Here is a 22,918-nt window from a genome sequence, read left to right as displayed (position 1 = left end):
AGGTGTATGTTCTCAGAATCTCAGAAGACTCTCAATGGTGAGTTTATTTCTCAAAACCTCGAGTTCATGCAGGATGACCGTGAGTCCTTTCCCCGGTCAGGTCCCTGCCGGGATTTCTGCACTGCTTTGTGTCTCGAGAGCATTTTAAAAACACAGATGCCACAGATCGGTCTGCACCCAAACAAGAACAGAACCTAGATATGGTAGGCAATATAGAAATCCCGGCCGGGACGCGTCCGGGGAAACGGCTCTCACAGTCCCCCTGGGTTATATCACACGCTTCTGATTTTATACGCAGCAACTGTGAGATTTCACACGTCTCTGGATCAAACGACTGCAGGCTCAGTGAAGAGCAGAAGAGGTTTCTCTGGAGAGCAGCTCAGGCTTGGCTCTCCCCGTTCTGGACGCACTCTGGAAGGCTGTTCAGAGCCGTCTCCTCGCTCCTGGACTGCAGCGGCTGATCTCCTTTCCTGGAGGACTTCTTGGTGGCTCTGGACAGCCTGCGTCTGAACGTGTCTCCGGCCAGAAAGTACAGGATGGGATCCACGCAGCTGTTGAGGCTGGCCAGCCCCCGGGTCACCTGGTAGGTGGCGTACACGCGGTTGTTGAAGGCGCACATGTCCAGGCCCTGGAAGTACAGTCTGGCTCGCATGTTGAGGTTCTTCATGACGTGGAAGGGCAGGTAGGAGATGGCGAAGACCGTGAGCACGATGATGACCAGGTATATGGACTTCTTCCTCAGCGGCGCGTTGTCCATGTTGTTGGAGATGAGCGCTTTGACGATGCCTCCGTAGCAGCTGAGGATGATGATGAACGGGATGCAGAAGCCGAACACCGTCATGCACATGCTGTAGATGAAGTACCCCGGCAGCTCGTCTTCGGTCGTGGTGTCGTAGCACGTCGTTAAGCCCTTCTTAGGGCCGGTGCGCGAGTAGTACAGGATGGGAGAGATGCCGACCACCACCACGAGCCAAACCAGCGCCACGGTGCGCACCGCGTTTTTCTTCTTCAGCCTGCCCAGCGATTTGAGCGGATGCACGACGCCGGAGTATCTGTGCACGCTGATGCAGGTGAGGAAGAGGATGCTCCCGTAGAGATTGACGTGGAAGATGAACCTCTGGAGCCGGCACGGGACGTCTCCGAAGATCCAGTCCGTCTTGTTGAAGTAGTAGTAGATGAGGAACGGAAGCGAGAGCACGTAGCAGAAATCGGCGAGCGCCAGGTTAAACATGTAGACGGAGATGCTGCTCCAGGGCCTCATGTGACACACGAACATCCAGATCGCCAAGCTGTTCCCCACGAAGCCCGTGAGGAAGACCAGGATGTAGACGGTGGGCAGATAGTAGAACTGAAAGCCGGTCTTGGTTAGCGAGCATCTGGCCGTGAGGTTGGAAAAGTCGCTGCCGTTGTTCACGAGCGACGTCAGGTTACTCAACTCCGCCGACATGTTGTCAAGGATCTACGAGACAACCGTCAACCTGCATTATTCACCTGTTCAGACCCACATGTGCTCCACAGACCAACCTCGCTAGCATAGATTAGCATGCATTAAACGCCGTTAGCTGCTGGAATATGCTTCAGAACATTGATTGCATGTCATCGAGTGATTTTTACTGTACTTTTCTGCCATATGGACTCAAGCTACCGCGTAATATAACACGGCTGCTTTGCATCAGATACTCGAAACTTGAATAGAACGTTAAGATCTCTTCGTTTAAGTTATAGAAAGTTTAAAGTTGAAGCATTACGCGCTTGGGTTGCTTTTGTAACGGAAATCAAGAAGTCTACTGAAGTAGTAAACGTCGATGGATTACTAGTAAGAATTCAGCGTTGACTGAACTGCACTGAAAACAGAAAAAGTAGAACGTAACTGCAGGAAATGCAAAATAAAAGACGCTTAAAAATGTAATGGAAAAAAAAATATCTGCAAGAAATGATTGTATGGACTCACATGTGCACTTACTGAACAACAACTTAATTAATTACCTTCCAGAGCAGATTATGATGTTTATATTATAGTTGAGTGTGTGTATATATATATATTTATTTATTTTTGTTTTTTTTTTGAGATTGTTAATGCTGCAAACATTTGTAAATGATCAAATGGAGATTTTTTAAAATAATAAGATTAAGATTTCAAGATTGCAACAGGATTCCAACCAATTGCTTGTTGCTTTAAATATAACAGATTATGGCCATATTATGCATGTCTTCATTTTGCGTCAGAAAGCATGCATGTGTAAATGCACTTGGTTTTGAAGCTGATCCAGAGATTTCCGTCTCAGTGAATCAGAGAAACCGAGAAAGAAAAGTGATGGAACAGACGGGTTAAGTTCATAATAAGCCTCGGCGAGGATTATCTTCAGTAAGAGCACCGAGATGAAAACAATACAATAACAAGTCATTCGTCTCCGGAGCAGCCATTTCAACGCAAATAAAATATGAATTGCGAAACCAACAACTCCTTCGAGCTAAAGAGCAGAAGTCACTCACCAGCAGCCGGACGCGCGTTCACCCCGCGGCGCGTCACCGGAACCGACGGCGGCATGAGCGGAGCCGCTTTCCCGCCACAGCAGTGTCTGCTTCGCTACCGTTCTCTGCGGGATAGAAGCGACTCTCTCTCACGCCGACACCGGCGAACACACGACACTCACAGCCGCGCCGAGCCCGCGAGAGCCGCAGCGAATCGAGCCGTACGAAGCGACTCTTCCTTAACGATTCACACGAACCGACTCGCCAGGTGCGAGCGAATCACTTCCGAAGCGTATTCTTTCACGAATCACGTTCACTGTCTCGAACACAACTAACATCATCAGATGGGTTAGACTTACACTAAATAACAAAAAAACTTCACAGATTTACCTCATGAAGAAGAGCAAGCAATGACATAATAATAAATAGAAATATTCAGATAAACATTTTTGCGTTAGGCCACAAAACAAATATGAACAGGACGCCAGTGATTAACTGCAAAAAATAAATAACCAAAGCCATGAAATGAACCTTTTATTCTGAAGAGTGCAGGGTGATATTTAATATGGCATGTTAATAGGCTAACAGAAATTCTATATTTGTAGAGCTTTTGTTGCCTGCTTTTATCCCGAATCTCTCTGGCATTTTCTTTTGTTTCGGTAACACTTTTTTAAAAACAAACTATTCACTACAATTTTTCCATTAAACTCATAATTTGCTGCTAATTAATAGTTAGTTGTTAAGTATATATTGGTCATCCAGAATAAAGCATTAATATGTGTTTTATGAGTAGACCTATTAATAAACACTTGTTAATAATAAGCATGTTAATAGCAAATGATAGGCTATACTCCTGTTTTAACAGAGTATTATTTGTTTTGTTATAAGAAGCTTGGTGAATGCACACTATCGCTGTCCTTGAATTGCTCCCGTGAATCATTTGAACTTTTTGTTTTTCACCTTCTCAAAGAACCGAATCATCGAAACGGACCGCTCGAGCGAGTCGACTCGCTGGCTTGAATCTCGAGCTCGCGCCGGTCTGAGGTGTTTGTCTGAAGGAGGGGCGGATAATGAGCTGGAATCGCTTCTTGTTTCGGTTCTTCGTATCTGCTTTACTGCACACACTCACACACTCTCATTATGCTTCACTTAGGAAACTAAATGTCGAACACAACATGCGTGTCTGGGCCACAGAAACAGGTTTTACAACCTGATGAGTTTGTGCAAGAAGTAGATCAGAGTTTCATCTGCAGCAGCTCAAGTCTGACTGTAAGAGCATGAGCAGAGAAACCTGTGGTAATGTGTGAGGTAAAGATCAGGAAAACAAGCATGAATGAACACAAATGACTACAGATTTACAGAAACCCTGTAAACGGGCTGTTTTATAGTTAAAAGTGATTCGTATTTCTTTATTAATTCTTTCCAGTTGAGAATGCGGCCAAAAAGTTTCACAGAGACAGCAAACTTAATATCATGAAATCTCAGTCATATTATTTTAATGTGCATGATGAAGAAAGATCAGTTTAGAAATAAAGCCACAAAAACATGACTGTGATATATTTTCCCTTCATCTTTTTGATGTCACTTTTTCTTAGATGTTCTTTTTAAAAAGTCACAAAAACACACAGAATAATAATCACTGATTATTGTTTTGGGCAGCAGATGTTTCCATGCAAGTGTAGAGGCATGCATCGGTTTTGTGAAGCGTTACTGTAAATGAACCATGAATTACAGGGAAACCTGACTGTTTTCCTTTTCTCTGTGTTTAGTCTACAGTCGAGGTTAAAGAGAAGTGAGAAGAATAGAGCGAGGTTTCACTTTTAGGAGAATATGAGGGGACGGTGTTTAGATACACAGTATCTATTATCTGTTCACACACACACACACACACACACACACACACACACACACACACACACAGGCTGAAAACACTGGCTACACTCCATATACATCACACACAGCCAACAGGAACGAAAGTGAGAAGTGTTACGATGAAGGAGTAAAGCTTCCCCTTTTCTGTCAAGACAAAGCTAAATGAATGTGTCTTGACTCAAGCCCCCACACACACACACACACACACACACACACACACACACACACACACACACACAGAGAGAGACAAATATAGACTTTATAGAAGAACAAAAATCACGACCTATCCACAATTCTTGACCTTGGAAGGAAAGATAAGCAGAGATAAACAGTGTTAGTGTACATACAGTACAATAAAATATAAATAAATGAATAACAAGTAATTATAATATATATATATAATATAATATATATATATATATATATATATATATATATATATATATATATATATATATATATATATATATATATATATATATATATATATATATGCCAATCATGGGAAAAACGGTTTGTTCGCCTCTTGCAGCTAACAGTGTTGTCCCTTCTTGATGGTCACAGGTCAAACCCCTCGCTGTGAAACTAAATTGGTGCGCTGAGGTAGCGTGTGTGTGTGTGTGAGTGTGTGTGTTTCACATGTGTACACATAAACATCCCCGCTCCCAGCTGTGCAGAGACCAGATCCGAGACGGAGAGTGAGAGAAAACGGCAAGGAAATAAGCTGCACCTGTTTCTCTGTGTTTGACAGCTTGAGAAAAAGCCTCTCGTTGATGCTTACACGAGCCGAGGAGCAGCAGCTCACTGATTGGACGCTTCAATCGAATATTTACAGAGTGTTTTCTTGTTGTTTTGGGATAAGTAAACCGAGTTTCTTTTCCTGCGCACACGGTACACACGTCCTCATCAGTGCTCGCTGATAATATCTGTGTCAGAGAGGAAGCATGCAACCCAGAGCTATTTTGCACACATTTACATTAAAAACAGCCTTTTCGTGCAAATCTCACTAAGTTCAGCCCCAATGAAGAATAATAATAAATGCAAGGGAAATGCATTCTTCTGTAACTGTACAGTTTAATCTGGGAAACTGGAGACGCATGCATATGCATCCATTTTTGATGAGTTTGGGCCGAAGCGCTTCAGATAATTACTAAAGCAGCCGTTTACAGGAACCTGGCAGGGACTTTACTGAACACTTGCATAAAGCAGCAGCCCACAGAATAGAGTCTATTAGCTGTGGTCAGCCTGAACAGCCGGATATTAGCACTTCTGTCATCAGCATCCTCCTGTTTTTCATGTAATATTATTGTGTTAACTGTGTCTAATATGGTAATGCCACTGAAAGATCTCGTCTATATCGACCGCTTCATGCAGCGTGAGCACCGCTCATCCTCAGCTCTCTCTCCTCGGCACGCTCTCTTCATCTTGTGTTGCTTCAGATATTTGTCAGGAGTGACTTTATCGATCCATGCGTCTTCTTACTCCGTTCACTGTACAGCAAAGTCCATCTTTCTGCTCACCTGTCCTCCTCTTCTGTCTGCGGCCGACCGCTGGATATGAAAGCAGAAGGTGTTTAAATGCATTGCGCATGCTTTCAATAAATGCTGTGATGTATAACAGTTCGGTCTGAGCACTGTTAACCCGCTGCTTTTAAGTAGGAAGGCTGGGACTCAATGTGTGTTGTGTGTTTGTCACGTGGAACGAAGAATAACCAGGAAACCTCGGCAGGATCGACAAGATCATTATCCCCCATCTGGGCTAAGTTTTACTTTTAGGCATTATCTTGCATATTACATATGTGGCTAATATCAAGTAAATAAACAGACAAGAAGCATAAAATGAGCCTTGGATGAGTCAAAATAATCAGAAACATCCCCGTATTAAAGAGAGCCATAATGCATCTGTGTTTATATTTGAATAGCTACCCAAATAAATAAGATCAGGTAGTTATTCTCTTTTGGTCTTCCTTTATTGCACAAGTAGTTTTTTTGCCATTTCAAGTCAAGGCAATGGATGAAAACAAACATGGCAATCATCAAAATATGCTCGTGCAACACAAATGAGTCTCATGCACTAATTCCAGTCATTACGATTCAGCCGATATCAAAATATGCTGCCATCCTCCAAGTGCAATAAAGCAAGTTAACAAATCCATGACTAATTTCTTGCATAAACAGATAATTACCTACAATAAATCAAAACCGCTGCGAACGAGGAGGAAACAAACCCTACAAAATGTGATCTTGATGACGGTCTGACAGCAGATGAGAAAGACAGTAATACTTCAAAGCATGACTTAATGGTGTGCATTAAAGCTTTTACCCGGAGCAGCGCGGGGGAAAGCGCTGAGTTGCATCGAGTGTGTCCTAATGGGCTTCACTGTGGCTGCGTCTCTCTCTCCTGGAGCCCAGAGAATCGATTTCTCCTCCACCGCGACCTGTGGGAATGCATTTTACTTCATCTTTGTATTTTTCCGCAGCCCACAGTGGAGAGATTATTTTATAGCTGACCCCAAATCTCCTCACAAACAAACTTCATTTAACGCATCACCGGCGAACTGCGGGAGTGAGACGACCCTCTCAGACGAACGCCCTTCCAGACGCTTCCCGCTCAGTGACCGTTTAGTGTCCAGACGGTGCTCTTTGCCAACGGAGACCTTTAAGACGACTCAAATACAGTGTACAGTTAAAATTACTTGCAAAATCATTTATGAAAATCGACTACAGACGCTCTTTTAACCCTGTCTATAAATTAGACTAGATTATAAAAATCAGTCCCTGTTTGAAAATTGTTGCAAATGAATAATACGGTAATAATTTACCGTAATAATAAATCATATTTAATATGATTAATAGCATATAATTTTTTAAATATGATAAATACGGTGATTTGGACACCCACCTCAATAAATGATATTAAAAGGCCTATCATTATAGTTAAAAACGGCTAAGACTATTGAATTGCTTTAAAAAAAAACAATTGTTAAAAAAACATTTTTAAGCCTAGCACACTTCCTGTTTCTTCCCGGGATCCAATCAAGGACCGGCTTCATTTCCTGATAAAAACCAAAATGTTGATGATTAGAAAAGTGCTGCGGTTGTGGAAAATAACGGGAGGATCCGAACGCAGCGTGTTTAATGATGAATATAACCCAAAGAAGAAGAAGAAGAAACTACATGAGGTCATCTAATGACTGAAACACAGGTGTTTAATTAGACGGGATAACGAGGGAGGGGCTAATCAGTTACCAAGGAAACTAACAAGAGGATGAAAACTGAGACATGATTATCTAGAAAGTAAAAGTCAGATATCCGGCCTGTTCACTCTTAAATCTCCTGATGTCTGTGTTCGTCTGAAGGACACACGGGAGATAAACGTTTGTGAAATTAATCTGCAAGCACTATATTCTTCTGAGACAGCGGCTGATGATGGATTACAGGAAGTATGCAGCAAGTATAGAAGAAAAACAGAAAGTGTGTTTTGTCTATCAAAGCAGAAGACTAATAATCTGTAATCTGGCTTCCCTTCAGACTTTATCACTAAACCTCATTAATGCCAGGCTTTATTGCTTCCAGGCTTCTCAATAAATTCATTTAGGCAAAAACCTTGCATAAGCTTTCTGTAAAAATCCTTCTAAAGTGTATTTTTTTCTAAAGTGCTTGCTATAGGTCTGCTAAACTACTGTTAAGATGTAGTATTTTTAATATCATTTGATGCATGCAGATGAATACGGTTAGATTATATATAGATCATCAGAGTTTACTGCTTGTCTGATATTTCTGATCATGACTGCAGAACTTTTAACATACAGTGACTATAAATACAAGGATATAGGAATTTAAATATTGATACGTTTGTCAATAATAGTACAGTATTTCTTTTCCCCTTCTCTAAATCAACCTTTTCATTGCTCTCTCAGCTCTAACCTTTCTTTAATAAAATATAAGGTCCTGACTAGCAGAAAAATCTAAGGTGACTCTTTTTGTGCTAGACTTTTATTTTCCAGCCCAAATAAGGTGTGAGTCTCTCTCTCTCTCTCTCTCACTCACACACACACACACACACACACACACACACACACACACACACACACACACACACACACACACACACACACACACACACACACACACACACACACACACACACACACACACTCACACACACACACACACACACACACACTCACACACACACACACACACACACACACACACACACACACACACACACACACTCACACACTCACACACACACACACACACACACACACACACACACACACACACACACACACACACACACACACACACACACACACACACACACACACACACACACACACACACACACACACACACACACACACACACACTCACACACACACACACACACACACACACACACACACACACACACACACACACACACACACACACACACACACACACACACACACACACACACACACACACACACACACACACACACACACACACACACACACACACACACACACACACACACACACACACACACACACACACACACACACACACACACACACACACACACACACACACACACACACACACACACACACACACACACACACACACACACACACACACACACACACACACACACACACACACACACACACACACACACACACACACACACACACACACACACACACACACACACACACACACACACACACACACACACACACACACACACACACTCACACACACACACACACACAAACACAGAGGTCTGAGGTTGGTATGACACTGCTTCTAAAACATAAGATGCTTTAATTTTAGAATAAAGCTACAAATCATTAATCTTTACGATAGTGTTTGTGATAAGTCTTCTTGAGAAATGTTTGTCTGTGTGTTGATGATGTAGTGTGTAGTGTACACAAGGATCATGTGTTTGGGGCCGGAGGATAGGAAATAGCAGAGAAATTGACCGGTCTGTGGAGGATGACCCACCCACACACACACACACACACACACACACACACACACACACAGCTGCAGAGAGACAGTCCATCACACTTTAACTCGGGACAATAAAGACCTCTTACAGTACCTTGAACTTCGACCCAGCGGTGTTTGCGTTCAGATACGGTTTCATGCTGCAGGATACGGAAACAGACCGAGAGCGGACGGTAGCGTGACATTACTTTACAGCCATATATTTATACTCATAGTTTATATACGCCTTGCCGAAGCTCTAGCGTTTAAAAAGTAGGACAGATCATATAACAGTGTTCTGCTTTAGTCCGTTAGAAGGGTAAGATTCAATTCATTACACTAAAACAGTGATATCTAAATTATTTAATATCACTGAACCAGTCTGATTTTATGTTAAAATAACTGCTCAGTACTTTAGTTAATGCATTATATCATAAACTAACAATGAACTGACAACACTTTACAATAAAGACCCGTTACTTAATGCATTAACTAACATTAACATTGAGAAATATATGTATTACTAATATTTTATCAGTCTTTCTTAACATTAGTTAATACCTGTTCAGATCAATCAATGATTGAAACATCAACTAATCAATGATTTGAAGTATTTTTTTTTATGTTAGTTCACTTTACTAAGACTAAAGTTGAAAAATGTAACCTTATTGTAAAGCATTGCTCTAGGATACTGTTAAATACTGTGTTATTATATAAACACACTACTGTTTACAAAACCATGCAATGCCAAAGACACAAATGCATGTAGAAATGAATATTAACCTAGAATAACAAATAGCTGGCGGTTTGAATAACTCATGTATTATTCACGTAATCCTCTCTCACTTCGGGGTACGCAAATGCTGTTAATGATCTTTTGTTTCTGATGCAAATATCAACCTGTTTAAATATGTAGTATTAGAATAAAATGTTGTACGGTCCGTCTGGTTTCTGAGGGAGGCGTGTACGAGCTCAGCTGTAGTTATGAAATCCATTTGCGTGCCCAAAGATGCAAAGCAACAGGTAGATGTTATAGTTCAGTAAATCAAACTCCAGTTATACAGCGCGAGCAGGAGGACTCTGATTCATGAGACTCGGGCATCAGATTTATAAGAGGACCGCAGGATGTACTGCATCATCTTCACGACTACGTCCCGCTCTCCGAGTGCTTTTCCACTGACTCCGGTCTGCCTTCGCCTCTCATCCGTCTCGTTATCACAGCTCTCTACTTGAAGAAGCGGATTACTAAAGATCCAGAGGTGTTATCACGTTAGAGAAACCCGAGTGCTGTCTAATGAGAGGGACGTGGATCACTGGGCTTTCACTTCTTCCCGCACGGACGTATTTCTTCATGAAGACCGCATTGATGTTATATAGCCTCAATGAGACAAATGACCTCTATTACATTGTATTTGTGTTTTCAGGTGGAGCTTGTGTTTCCTGAATACGTACACATGTATGAATCAGCAATGCTGTGAGGTGATTAACTACAAAAACTAAAGTCCAGACCGAGAGAAGACTTAAACACCAGTCAGATTTATTCCACACCGATATAGTAACATATTTGGAGAAGAATCATTCTTTGTATTTTGGTAATGATGGGTGTAGCGGGTAGTAATAACAATAAGCACATTGTGTTCAGTTTTTCATTGCTTTTTTCCCCTTCCTGTTGATGAAGGCTGAGCAGACACTGGCTGTAGAAATAGTTCCACCTTGTGGTCATTTATGAAAATAACCAATTCATATATATGTGTATATATATATATAGAGAGAGAGAGAGAGAGAGAGATATTTTTGAGCTATTATCTGTGAATTCTGCTTCTAAAACTAACTCATGTTAAACTAACCAAGCGATCTGAGACAAATACATTTTGATTGTTTTAAGAAATATTTTAGTGTTAAGATTCACACAATCATCAGCTCCTATTAAAATCCCCACACTGCTAATAAAGTATCAAAGTAAAACCTTTTTCTGAATATAAAATGCTGAACAGATGTCTATATAGAGCCTTTGTGTTTGTATTGCGACTCAAAGGCATTTTATTTAGTTTTAAACGCAGTAACCTTGATTTGTGGCAATGGTTTAGATCGGCATCAGTGTATAGTCTGGGTCTCCATTATAAGTCTCTTTAAATAAAAGTGTCTGCTGATTGAATAAATGAAATGTGTGAAGATTAGGTTGAGGACATTTTCACTTCAGAGATGATCCTGTTCACATTCCCTGCGAAAACAAAGGAAAGCTGTGAGCTTTAAGCCGTAAGCTGTTTTCAGTGTATTAGTAAAGAAGACACAGGTTGAAATCGCTCACCGTGACAAACCCAAGGAAGCTGATGGAGACATTTCCATAAATGTGGATGATAGTCACGTTTTCCAGAGGGATGCGGTGCTTGAACATGCTGTACTGTTTGTCTTTAATACGCACCTAACCAAAGCAAAACAATTCAGCCAATATTCACTCAACTTCTTATGGTCACACCACCGCTTGGCAGTTGCAAAAAAACCTTTCATTTGATAAATATGTTTTATTTACTAGATATGTCAACAAATCATGCTCGAAAATCTCATCAAGTAACTGATTCTTAGCTCTTTTTTTAGAGTCATATTAAACACTTACCTGATATCCTTCAGATCTGACGACAAAGAACATCTCGAAAGCTTCTCCCTTCTTAAAGGGGTTGTCAGAGACGCTTTCCTCGGCTCCCCATTTCCCGTTCCTGTAGTGGTTCATGACCACCTTCCGGTCCATTCGAGGGTTGAAGTGGAAAGCAATGTCATGCTTGTCAGTTGACCCAGTCTTGAAATTGACCGAAAACCTAACGATCAGGATCAGAATAATTACCAACCTCATGAAGTAAAAGAATTACGACAGGACGCATATTATTTAACGTCTATTTAGTGCAAGGCTGGGTCTCTCTTGCATAAAATAATATGCATCGAGATAATATTGCACCGTGACTTTTTCTTGTCATGTGGTAACTGTCTTTATTTAAGCCTAATTCAGCACACAATGGAGTATTAATTACCGCTCTGCATTAGTGGGAACGACTCCTTGCACATATAAGGCCATTCCTTCTCTCAGTCCTCCTGGAATTGGGGCCACATAAGGAAGAGTCTGTAGTAAACACAATAAAATCTTGAGGCAGGGTCTAGATTCCTTAAAGTACTAGTTCACCAAAAATGAAAATTGTATCAGTAATCCTCACCCTCACGTCTCTCCAAACCCATAAGACCTTCATTCATCTCCGGAACACAAATAAAGATATTTCTGCTGAATTGAGAGAGCTCTCTGACCCTCCATAGATGTTTTCATTTGTGTTCTGAAGGTCTTAGGGGTTTGGAATGACATGAGGGTGAGCAATTAATGACAGGATTTTTAGTTTTGTTGAACTATGCCTTTAAGATGGATATTCGAAAATCAGTGATCATGAGAGTTTTCATGCACTAGTAACTAATAGTTACTTTCCCAAAAAATACTGTTTTAAAGTAAACTAGATTTACATGAGGGAGAGTAAACAACAGAATTTTTAAGCGGACCATCTCTTTAAGTGCTTGACTTTTTTGCTGCACATTAATGTACATTTCATTACAAAACATAGTTCGCATGCATTCACAAACTATTTTTTCGGACATAGCGTCTAGAGAATAATACGGTGGAGTAGTATTCTTGGGCGTCAAGGATTGGTCGCTCACAGGATTCTGGACGGACTGAAGGACCTCTGACTTTATGCTGGAAAGTTCCCTGTGCGAGCTGCTCAGGTGTGCAGTTCTTGACGTGACGGCGGAGGCAAATGAAGATTTGCTCCAGTTCTATTAAGAAAATAGAACGTGTTAAAAGTAGAAAGGTCTTTACTTTTCATACCCAGTATCAGTCTTGCTGCAATCTCGCCACATCCTCAGAAAATGTAACTTACTTGAATTAAGCCAAAAAGGTTCACAGCAACGTCTCCGTTGATATTTAACATTGTCACTTTCTCCAGCGGTATACGGTGCTTGAATGTGTGCAGCTCTTTACCGTTCACGTGCACCTGATGAATTGAAACACAACCCGTGTGAGGACAGAGTCCTAGCTCCCTTTTAGGTACTGCGAGTGTTTGTGTCTTAATACACATACCTGATATCCTTCAGATTTGACAACAAAGAACATATCAAAATCTTCCCCCTTTTTAAAGGGGTTGTCAGAGAAATGTTCCTCGGTTTCCCATTTTCCGTTCCTGAAGCTGTTCATGACCACATTTGAGCCCATTCTGGGGTTGAAGTGGAAAGCAGTTTCATGCTTGTCAGTTGGCCCGGTCTTGAAATTTATCCTAAACCTGCATGAAAGTTGAGACATAATCATCTAGACAATGACTTGTTTCTCTACATTATGATAAACTGAGATTGGAGACAATGAAAAAACACATCAAATCAAGTATTATTTGATTTATTTAGTGCAGAGATGTGTATCTCTTGCATCTTTGGTGCAGTGTCAAAACTATTTTAATATTGTGATGCCTGAATATATATCATGCAATAGTGTTTTAAGTAAGTAAAGTAAGTAAGTTTTGTTTATATAGCACATTTAAACATAGCCAAGCTATCCGAAGAGCTCAACAAAGTAAAGTTAAATAAAGACTAATATAAAGACTTAGTTCCCCCTGCTTCTTCCTGTTTAAGCTGGGCCATGCCAAACAGAAGAAGTGGAGTATTGTTTTCTGTTCTGGACTCTTACCAAGCGTTTTCACAGTTTTTTGCTAAGTTTTGTTTCACGTTTGTTATTAAGTATGTATTCATTGTCTCGTTTCTGTTTGTTTCTTTAGATTGCGATCTTGGATTTCGACCCTGGACTGTTGCCTTGTGTTTTACGAGTGTTTCGCTGCCTGTTTTGTTTTGGATATTTCTGTTTGCTGATGTTTGAACTTTGCCGCTGTGCTTCAATAAAGCTCTCAGTTTAGAATTAAAGCAACTGTTATCCAACTGCATTAAAACGTTTTTATTTCTATAAAAAACAAAACGACAGTGATGTAATGTAAATGTAGCAGTGACATATTCTATAGTAATTTCACCCTTACATTGATCATCAAGGCAATATCGTGAGACAGCTTTTTACCTCAAGAGAAATCTCAAATCGCAAGATATTGTGGTACAAGATCTCGTCACACCCGTAAGGTTGACATTACCTAAGCATATCTCTGTTCAAATTCGCCTATAGTACAATATAGTTTTGATTTAATTTTGTATTTGGTTGCATAAATACTAGCTTACCGGTCAGCATTAGCAGGAACAACTCCCTGCAAGTACAAGGCCATGCCTTCTCTCAGTCCTCCTGAAATCGGGCCCATGTAAGGAATAGTCTACAGTAAACACAAAATAGATGTTACATGAATAAAAATATTGTGGCAGGGGACAAAATGGAAATTTTTAACTATTTTATGTTGTTGTTGTTTAGAGTTGGTACTGCAAACTGAAAACATGTCAAAGAAATTGCATTTGGTTGATACCATTGTATTAAGATTATACAATACTGTATATTTCATTAAAAGATAGTTTAGACAGATATATAGGTTTGTATAATCAAATTATTCTGAAACTGCGTGACCTTTTTTGTGTAAAACAACTAAATATTTACTAATAAATGTTTTGCTTATTTTTATCGTTACATTAAATGTCAGAGGGGTCCAAAACAACAATAGATCCTTCTAATAAACAAAAAAACTAAACAACTGAAAATTATATTCCACAGATAAAAGATCAGTCGCATGGCATTGTAACAATATGAGCATGAGAAAATTATAATAAACTTGTAATTTTTGGGTGTACTACATCTTTTAAATTTTAGCATTTTAATAGGCAGTGAGGTGCCACTGGAAAGAATTAGTCACTCACAAGGTGTTGGACAGGCTTTAAGACCTCTGACTGTATGGTGGAAAGGTCCCAGCGTGAGCTGCCCAGATGTGTACCTCTTGATGTGACTTTTGTAACAAATAAGCATTTGCTCCAGTTCTACAGTGAAAGTATTCAAAAGGCTCTTTAATTTTCATGTCATTTTCAATAGATTATAGTAAAATAACATTCATTCTGCAATATTTGCAAAGCTGCAGAAAATGTTACTTACTTGTATGAAACCAGAAAGGTCCACAGCAACATCTCCACTGATATTTAACGTTGACACTTTCTCCAGCGGTACACGGTGCTTGAATGTGTACAGCTCTTTACCATTCACATAAACCTGATGAAGCAAAGCAACACAACCCGTGTGAGGACAAGGTCCTATCTATCTTTTAGCAGTGTGGTGAGTCTCGTTCTCCAAACATGTACCTGATATCCTTCAGATTTGATGGCAGTCAACATCTCAAAAGGCTGTCCCTTTTTAAAGGGGTTGTCAGACACACTTTCCTCGGTTCCAAAGTTTCCATTTATCACACTGTTCATGGCCACATTCTTATCCATTCGAGGGTTGAAGTGGAATGCAAAGTCATCATTGCTGGACGGCCCAGTCTTGAAATTTATTTCAAATCTGCATAGAAGATTAAATGTTGAAGCAACCAAGTTGATGTAACAACTAATTCTTTACATCCAATTTCAGAAAATTGACAACAATGTGATTCCTTACCTGTCAGCTTTTGTGGGAACAACTCCCTTCAGGAATAAGGCCATGCCTTCTCTCAGTCCTCCTGAAATTGGGGCCACATAAGGAAGGTTCTGTAGTAAATAAGAAAATATGCATCGATCTGTAGTAACCAGATTCTTATGGCAGGTTTTGAACTCACAGAAATGGGAATATGAAATTTCAGTGATGAATCGTTGGATCATTTATGAGGAAATTTCTATTGGTTGAAGCAATTCTCTTGAACTGTTGCTTCATGAAGTGCTCAGGTTATGTTCTGCTTTTGTAAGTCACTGGAAAAGACCAGACACTTACAGGGTTTTGGACTGGCTGCAAGATCTCTGCTTGTACGGTGGAAAGTTCTCCAGGTGAGCATCCCAGATTGGTGATTTTTGTTGTAACTTTTGTAGGAAATACAGATGCTCTCCAGTTCTAATCAGGGAACAGGGAAAATGACTTTAGAAAGCACTTCACCCTTAAAAGTCACTCTGACTGGATTTTGTGACAATATCAGTTTTGCTGCCGAAGTGAAAGCTACTTACTTGTATGAAACCAGAAAGGTCCACAGCAACATCTCCACTGATATTTATCGTTGACACTTTTTCCAGCGGTATACGGTGCTTGAATGTGTACAGCTCTTTACCATTCACATAAACCTGATGAAGCAAAGCAACACAACCCGTGTGAGGACAAGGTCCTATCTATCTTTTAGCAGTGTGGTGAGTCTCGTTCTCCAAACATGTACCTGATATCCTTCAGATTTGATGGCAGTCAACATCTCAAAAGGCTGTCCCTTTTTAAAGGGGTTGTCAGACACACTTTCCTCGGTTCCAAAGTTTCCATTTATCACACTGTTCATGGCCACATTCTTATCCATTCGAGGGTTGAAGTGGAATGCAAAGTCATCATTGCTGGACGGCCCAGTCTTGAAATTTATTTCAAATCTGCATAGAAGATTAAATGTTGAAGCAACCAAGTTGATGTAACAACTAATTCTTTACATCCAATTTCAGAAAATTGACAACAATGTGATTCCTTACCTGTCAGCTTTTGTGGGAACAACTCCCTTCAAGAATAAGGCCATGCCTTCTCTCAGTCCTCCTGAAATTGGGGCCACATAGGGAAGGTTCTGTAGTAAATAAGAAAATATGCATCGATCTGTAGTAACCAGATTCTTATGACAGGCTTTGAACTCACAGAAATGGAAATATGAAATTTCAGTGATGAATCATTGGATCATTTATGAGGCAATTTCTATTGGTTGAAGCAATTCTCGTGAACTGTTGCTTCATGAAGTGCTCAGGTTATGTTCTGCTTTTGGAAGTCACTGGAAAAGACCAGACACTTACAGGGTTTTGGACTGGCTGCATGATCTCTGCTTGTACGGTGGAAAGTTCTCCAGGTGAGCATCCCAGATTGGTGATTTTTGTTGTAACTTTTGTAGGAAATACAGATGCTCTCCAGTTCTAATCAGGGAACAGGGAAAAATGACTTTAGAAAGCACTTCACCCTTAAAAGTCACTCTGACTGGATTTTGTGACAATATCAGTTTTGCTGCCGAAGTGAAAGCTACTTACTTGTATGAAACCAGAAAGGTCCACAGCAACATCTCCACTGATATTTAACGTTGACACTTTCTCCAGCGGTACACGGTGCTTGAATGTGTACAGCTCTTTACCATTCACATAAACCTGATGAAGCAAAGCAACACAACCCGTGTGAGGACAAGGTCCTATCTATCTTTTAGCAGTGTGGTGAGTCTCGTTCTCCAAACATGTACCTGATATCCTTCAGATTTGATGGCAGTCAACATCTCAAAAGGCTGTCCCTTTTTAAAGGGGTTGTCAGACACACTTTCCTCGGTTCCAAAATTTCCATTTATCACACTGTTCATGGCCACATTCTTATCCATTCGAGGGTTGAAGTGGAATGCAAAGTCATCATTGCTGGACGGCCCAGTCTTGAAATTTATTTCAAATCTGCATAGAAGATTAAATGTTGAAGCAACCAAGTTGATGTAACAACTAATTCTTTACATCCAATTTCAGAAAATTGACAACAATGTGATTCCTTACCTGTCAGCTTTTGTGGGAACAACTCCTTCAGGAATAAGGCCATGCCTTCTCTCAGTCCTCCTGAAACTGGGGCCACATAAGGAAGGTTCTGTAGTAAATAAGAAAATATGCATCGATCTGTAGTAACCAGATTCTTATGGCAGGTTTTGAACTCACAGAAATGGGAATATGAAATTTCAATGATGAATCGTTGGATCATTTATGAGGAAATTTCTATTGGTTGAAGCAGTTCTCGTGAACTGTTGCTTCATGAAGTGCTCAGGTTATGTTCTGCTTTTGGAAGTCATTGGAAAAGACCAGACACTTACAGGGTTTTGGACTGGCTGCAAGATCTCTGCTTGTACGGTGGAAAGTTCTCCAGGTGAGCTTCCCAGATTGGTGATTTTTGTTGTAACTTTTGTAGGAAATACAGATGTTCTCCAGTTCTAATCAGGGAACAGGCAAAAATGACTTTAGAAAGCACTTCACCCTTAAAAGTCACTCTGACTGGATTTTGTGACAATATCAGTTTTGCTGCCGAAGTGAAAGCTACTTACTTGTATGAAACCAGAAAGGTCCACAGCAACATCTCCACTGATATTTAACGTTGACACTTTCTCCAGCGGTACACGGTGCTTGAATGTGTACAGCTCTTTACCATTCACATAAACCTGATGAAGCAAAGCAACACAACCCGTGTGAGGACAAGGTCCTATCTATCTTTTAGCAGTGTGGTGAGTCTCGTTCTCCAAACATGTACCTGATATCCTTCAGATTTGATGGCAGTCAACATCTCAAAAGGCTGTCCCTTTTAAAGGGGTTGTCAGACACACTTTCCTCGGTTCCAAAATTTCCATTTATCACACTGTTCATGGCCACATTCTTATCCATTCGAGGGTTGAAGTGGAATGCAAAGTCATCATTGCTGGACGGCCCAGTCTTGAAATTTATTTCAAATCTGCATAGAAGATTAAATGTTGAAGCAACCAAGTTGATGTAACAACTAATTCTTTACATCAAATTTCAGAAAATTGACAACAATGTGATTCCTTACCTGTCAGCTTTTGTGGGAACAACTCCTTCAGGAATAAGGCCATGCCTTCTCTCAGTCCTCCTGAAACTGGGGCCACATAAGGAAGGTTCTGTAGTAAATAAGAAAATATGCATCGATCTGTAGTAACCAGATTCTTATGGCAGGCTTTGAACTCACAGAAATGGGAATATGAAATTTCAGTGATGAATCATTGGATCATTTATGAGGCAATTTCTATTGGTTGAAGCAATTCTCGTGAACTGTTGCTTCATGAAGTGCTCAGGTTATGTTCTGCTTTTGTAAGTCACTGGAAAAGACCAGACACTTACAGGGTTTTGGACTGGCTGCAAGATCTCTGCTTGTATGGTGGAAAGTTCTCCAGGTGAGCATCCCAGATTGGTGATTTTTGTTGTAACTTTTGTAGGAAATACAGATGCTCTCCAGTTCTAATCAGGGAACAGGGAAAAATGACTTTAGAAAGTACTTCACCCTTAAAAGTCACTCTGACTGGATTTTGTGACAATATCAGTTTTGCTGCCGAAGTGAAAGCTACTTACTTGTATAAAACCAGAAAGGTCCACAGCAACATCTCCACTGATATTTATCGTTGATACTTTTTCCAGCGGTACACGGTGCTTGAATGTGTACAGCTCTTTACCATTCACATAAACCTGATGAAGCAAAGCAACACAACCCGTGTGAGGACAAGGTCCTATCTATCTTTTAGCAGTGTGGTGAGTCTCGTTCTCCAAACATGTACCTGATATCCTTCAGATTTGATGGCAGTCAACATCTCAAAAGGCTGTCCCTTTTTAAAGGGGTTGTCAGACACACTTTCCTCGGTTCCAAAATTTCCATTTATCACACTGTTCATGGCCACATTCTTATCCATTCGAGGGTTGAAGTGGAATGCAAAGTCATCATTGCTGGACGGCCCAGTCTTGAAATTTATTTCAAATCTGCATAGAAGATTAAATGTTGAAGCAACCAAGTTGATGTAACAACTAATTCTTTACATCCAATTTCAGAAAATTGACAACAATGTGATTCCTTACCTGTCAGCTTTTGTGGGAACAACTCCCTTCAGGAATAAGGCCATGCCTTCTCTCAGTCCTCCTGAAACTGGGGCCACATAAGGAAGGTTCTGTAGTAAATAAGAAAATATGCATCGATCTGTAGTAACCAGATTCTTATGGCAGGTTTTGAACTCACAGAAATGGGAAGATGAAATTTCAATGATAAATCATATGATCATTTATGAGGAAATTTCTATTGGTTGAAGCAGTTCTCGTGAACTGTTGCTTCATGAAGTGCTCAGGTTATGTTCTGCTTTTGGAAGTCATTGGAAAAGACCAGACACTTACAGGGTTTTGGACTGGCTGCAAGATCTCTGCTTGTACGGTGGAAAGTTCTCCAGGTGAGCTTCCCAGATTGGTGATTTTTGTTGTAACTTTTGTAGGAAATACAGATGCTCTCCAGTTCTAATCAGGGAACAGGGAAAAACGACTTTAGAAAGCACTTCACCCTTAAAAGTCACTCTGACTGGATTTTGTGACAATATCAGTTTTGCTGCCGAAGTGAAAGCTACTTACTTGTATGAAACCAGAAAGGTCCACAGCAACATCTCCACTGATATTTATCGTTGACACTTTTTCCAGCGGTATACGGTGCTTGAATGTGTACAGCTCTTTACCATTCACATAAACCTGATGAAGCAAAGCAACACAACCCGTGTGAGGACAAGGTCCTATCTATCTTTTAGCAGTGTGGTGAGTCTCGTTCTCCAAACATGTACCTGATATCCTTCAGATTTGATGGCAGTCAACATCTCAAAAGGCTGTCCCTTTTTAAAGGGGTTGTCAGACACACTTTCCTCGGTTCCAAAATTTCCATTTATCACACTGTTCATGGCCACATTCTTATCCATTCGAGGGTTGAAGTGGAATGCAAAGTCATCATTGCTGGACGGCCCAGTCTTGAAATTTATTTCAAATCTGCATAGAAGATTAAATGTTGAAGCAACCAAGTTGATGTAACAACTAATTCTTTACATCCAATTTCAGAAAATTGATAACAATATGATTCCTTGCCTGTCAGCTTTTGTGGGAACAACTCCCTTCAAGAATAAGGCCATGCCTTCTCTTAGTCCTCCTGAAATTGGGGCCACATAGGGAAGGTTCTGTAGTAAATAAGAAAATATGCATCGATCTGTAGTAACCAGATTCTTATGGCAGGTTTTGAACTCACAGAAATGGGAAGATGAAATTTCAATGATAAATCATATGATCATTTATGAGGAAATTTCTATTGGTTGAAGCAGTTCTCGTGAACTGTTGCTTCATGAAGTGCTCAGGTTATGTTCTGCTTTTGGAAGTCATTGGAAAAGACTAGACACTTACAGGGTTTTGGACTGGCTGCAAGATCTCTGCTTGTACGGTGGAAAGTTCTCCAGGTGAGCATCCCAGATTGGTGATTTTTGTTGTAACTTTTGTAGGAAATACAGATGCTCTCCAGTTCTAATCAGGGAACAGGCAAAAATGACTTTAGAAAGCACTTCACCCTTAAAAGTCACTCTGACTGGATTTTGTGACAATATCAGTTTTGCTGCCGAAGTGAAAGCTACTTACTTGTATGAAACCAGAAAGGTCCACAGCAACATCTCCACTGATATTTAACGTTGACACTTTCTCCAGCGGTACACGGTGCTTGAATGTGTACAGCTCTTTACCATTCACATAAACCTGATGAAGCAAAGCAACACAACCCGTGTGAGGACAAGGTCCTATCTATCTTTTAGCAGTGTGGTGAGTCTCGTTCTCCAAACATGTACCTGATATCCTTCAGATTTGATGGCAGTCAACATCTCAAAAGGCTGTCCCTTTTTAAAGGGGTTGTCAGACACACTTTCCTCGGTTCCAAAGTTTCCATTTATCACACTGTTCATGGCCACATTCTTATCCATTCGAGGGTTGAAGTGGAATGCAAAGTCATCATTGCTGGACGGCCCAGTCTTGAAATTTATTTCAAATCTGCATAGAAGATTAAATGTTGAAGCAACCAAGTTGATGCAACAACTAATTCTTTACATCAAATTTCAGAAAACTGACAACAATGTGATTCCTTACCTGTCAGCTTTTGTGGGAACAATTCCCTTCAGGAATAAGGCCATGCCTTCTCTCAGTCCTCCTGAAATTGGGGCCACATAAGGAAGGTTCTGTAGTAAATAAGAAAATATGCATCGATCTGTAGTAACCAGATTCTTATGACAGGCTTTGAACTCACAGAAATGGAAATATGAAATTTCAGTGATGAATCATTGGATCATTTATGAGGCAATTTCTATTGGTTGAAGCAATTCTCGTGAACTGTTGCTTCATGAAGTGCTCAGGTTATGTTCTGCTTTTGGAAGTCACTGGAAAAGACCAGACACTTACAGGGTTTTGGACTGGCTGCATGATCTCTGCTTGTATGGTGGAAAGTTCTCCAGGTGAGCATCCCAGATTGGTGATTTTTGTTGTAACTTTTGTAGGAAATACAGATGCTCTCCAGTTCTAATCAGGGAACAGGGAAAAATGACTTTAGAAAGCACTTCACCCTTAAAAGTCACTCTGACTGGATTTTGTGACAATATCAGTTTTGCTGCCGAAGTGAAAGCTACTTACTTGTATAAAACCAGAAAGGTCCACAGCAACATCTCCACTGATATTTATCGTTGATACTTTTTCCAGCGGTACACGGTGCTTGAATGTGTACAGCTCTTTACCATTCACATAAACCTGATGAAGCAAAGCAACACAACCCGTGTGAGGACAAGGTCCTATCTATCTTTTAGCAGTGTGGTGAGTCTCGTTCTCCAAACATGTACCTGATATCCTTCAGATTTGATGGCAGTCAACATCTCAAAAGGCTGTCCCTTTTT

The 22,918-nt window shown here is 40.5% G+C and overlaps 2 protein-coding genes and 1 long non-coding RNA gene across 5 annotated transcripts in view; all 3 read right to left on the bottom strand.

Annotated features, from left to right (window-relative positions):
• The window catches only part of p2ry1 (purinergic receptor P2Y1), a 2,892-nt gene extending 177 nt beyond the window's left edge, over positions 1-2,715 (bottom strand). The window contains exons 1-2 of the mRNA XM_043233565.1: positions 2,494-2,715; positions 1-1,459 (exon numbers count right to left, since the gene is read on the bottom strand). The exon at positions 1-1,459 is cut by the window's left edge and continues 177 nt beyond it. Of these exons, the coding sequence (XP_043089500.1) occupies positions 380-1,447 (1,068 nt within the window). The 5' untranslated portion in view covers positions 1,448-1,459; positions 2,494-2,715 and the 3' untranslated portion in view covers positions 1-379. The remainder of the gene's footprint in view (positions 1,460-2,493) is intronic.
• Positions 2,716-4,884: 2,169 nt separating this feature from the next.
• On the bottom strand, positions 4,885-8,040 carry LOC122335731. Its single transcript, XR_006249006.1, has 4 exons — positions 7,246-8,040; positions 6,870-7,000; positions 6,667-6,781; positions 4,885-5,894 (listed from the first exon to the last, which is right to left on the bottom strand). It is a non-coding gene; the product is annotated as an uncharacterized LOC122335731 (long non-coding RNA).
• Positions 8,041-10,849: 2,809 nt separating this feature from the next.
• LOC122335727 lies at positions 10,850-22,914 on the bottom strand. 3 transcript variants are annotated; one of them, XM_043233584.1, is made up of 23 exons: positions 22,865-22,914; positions 22,662-22,775; positions 22,434-22,550; positions 22,125-22,213; positions 21,830-22,028; positions 21,627-21,740; positions 21,399-21,515; positions 21,090-21,178; positions 20,795-20,993; positions 20,592-20,705; positions 20,364-20,480; positions 20,055-20,143; positions 19,760-19,958; positions 18,524-18,637; positions 15,192-15,308; positions 14,571-14,659; positions 13,441-13,639; positions 13,241-13,354; positions 13,020-13,136; positions 12,353-12,441; positions 11,944-12,142; positions 11,638-11,751; positions 10,850-11,550 (listed from the first exon to the last, which is right to left on the bottom strand). In XM_043233584.1, the coding sequence occupies exons 1-23, from the start codon at positions 22,895-22,897 to the stop codon at positions 11,542-11,544; spliced, it is 2,751 nt and encodes a 916-aa protein (XP_043089519.1). In that variant the 5' UTR covers positions 22,898-22,914; the 3' UTR covers positions 10,850-11,541. The 3 variants fall into 3 exon arrangements, with proteins under 3 accessions (XP_043089519.1, XP_043089521.1, XP_043089522.1); XM_043233586.1 differs by lacking the exons at positions 18,524-18,637; positions 19,760-19,958; positions 20,055-20,143; ... (9 more) ...; positions 22,662-22,775; positions 22,865-22,914 and adding exons at positions 15,421-15,534; positions 15,624-15,822; positions 15,919-16,007; ... (6 more) ...; positions 17,693-17,891; positions 17,988-18,011; XM_043233587.1 differs by lacking the exons at positions 20,364-20,480; positions 20,592-20,705; positions 20,795-20,993; positions 21,090-21,178.
• Positions 22,915-22,918: the final 4 nt, after the last annotated feature.

Source organism: Puntigrus tetrazona, unplaced genomic scaffold, assembly GCF_018831695.1.
Source record: "Puntigrus tetrazona isolate hp1 unplaced genomic scaffold, ASM1883169v1 S000000896, whole genome shotgun sequence".
Taxonomy (NCBI): Eukaryota; Metazoa; Chordata; class Actinopteri; order Cypriniformes; family Cyprinidae; genus Puntigrus; species Puntigrus tetrazona.
Note: the sequence above shows the minus strand (reverse complement) of the source record. Positions and strands in the feature narration are given on the sequence as shown.

What these genes read in the sequence shown, in the direction of transcription:
- LOC122335727 (XM_043233584.1), bottom strand. Translation starts at nt 22,897, where the DNA reads ATGTTGACTGCCATCAAATCTGAAGGATATCAG. An exon ending in TCAAATCTGAAGGATATCAG is followed by an intron (nt 21,741 to 21,829) that starts GTACATGTTTGG and finishes TTGCTTCATCAG; the next exon opens with GTTTATGTGAATGGTAAAGA. An exon ending in TCAAATCTGAAGGATATCAG is followed by an intron (nt 18,638 to 19,759) that starts GTACATGTTTGG and finishes TTGCTTCATCAG; the next exon opens with GTTTATGTGAATGGTAAAGA.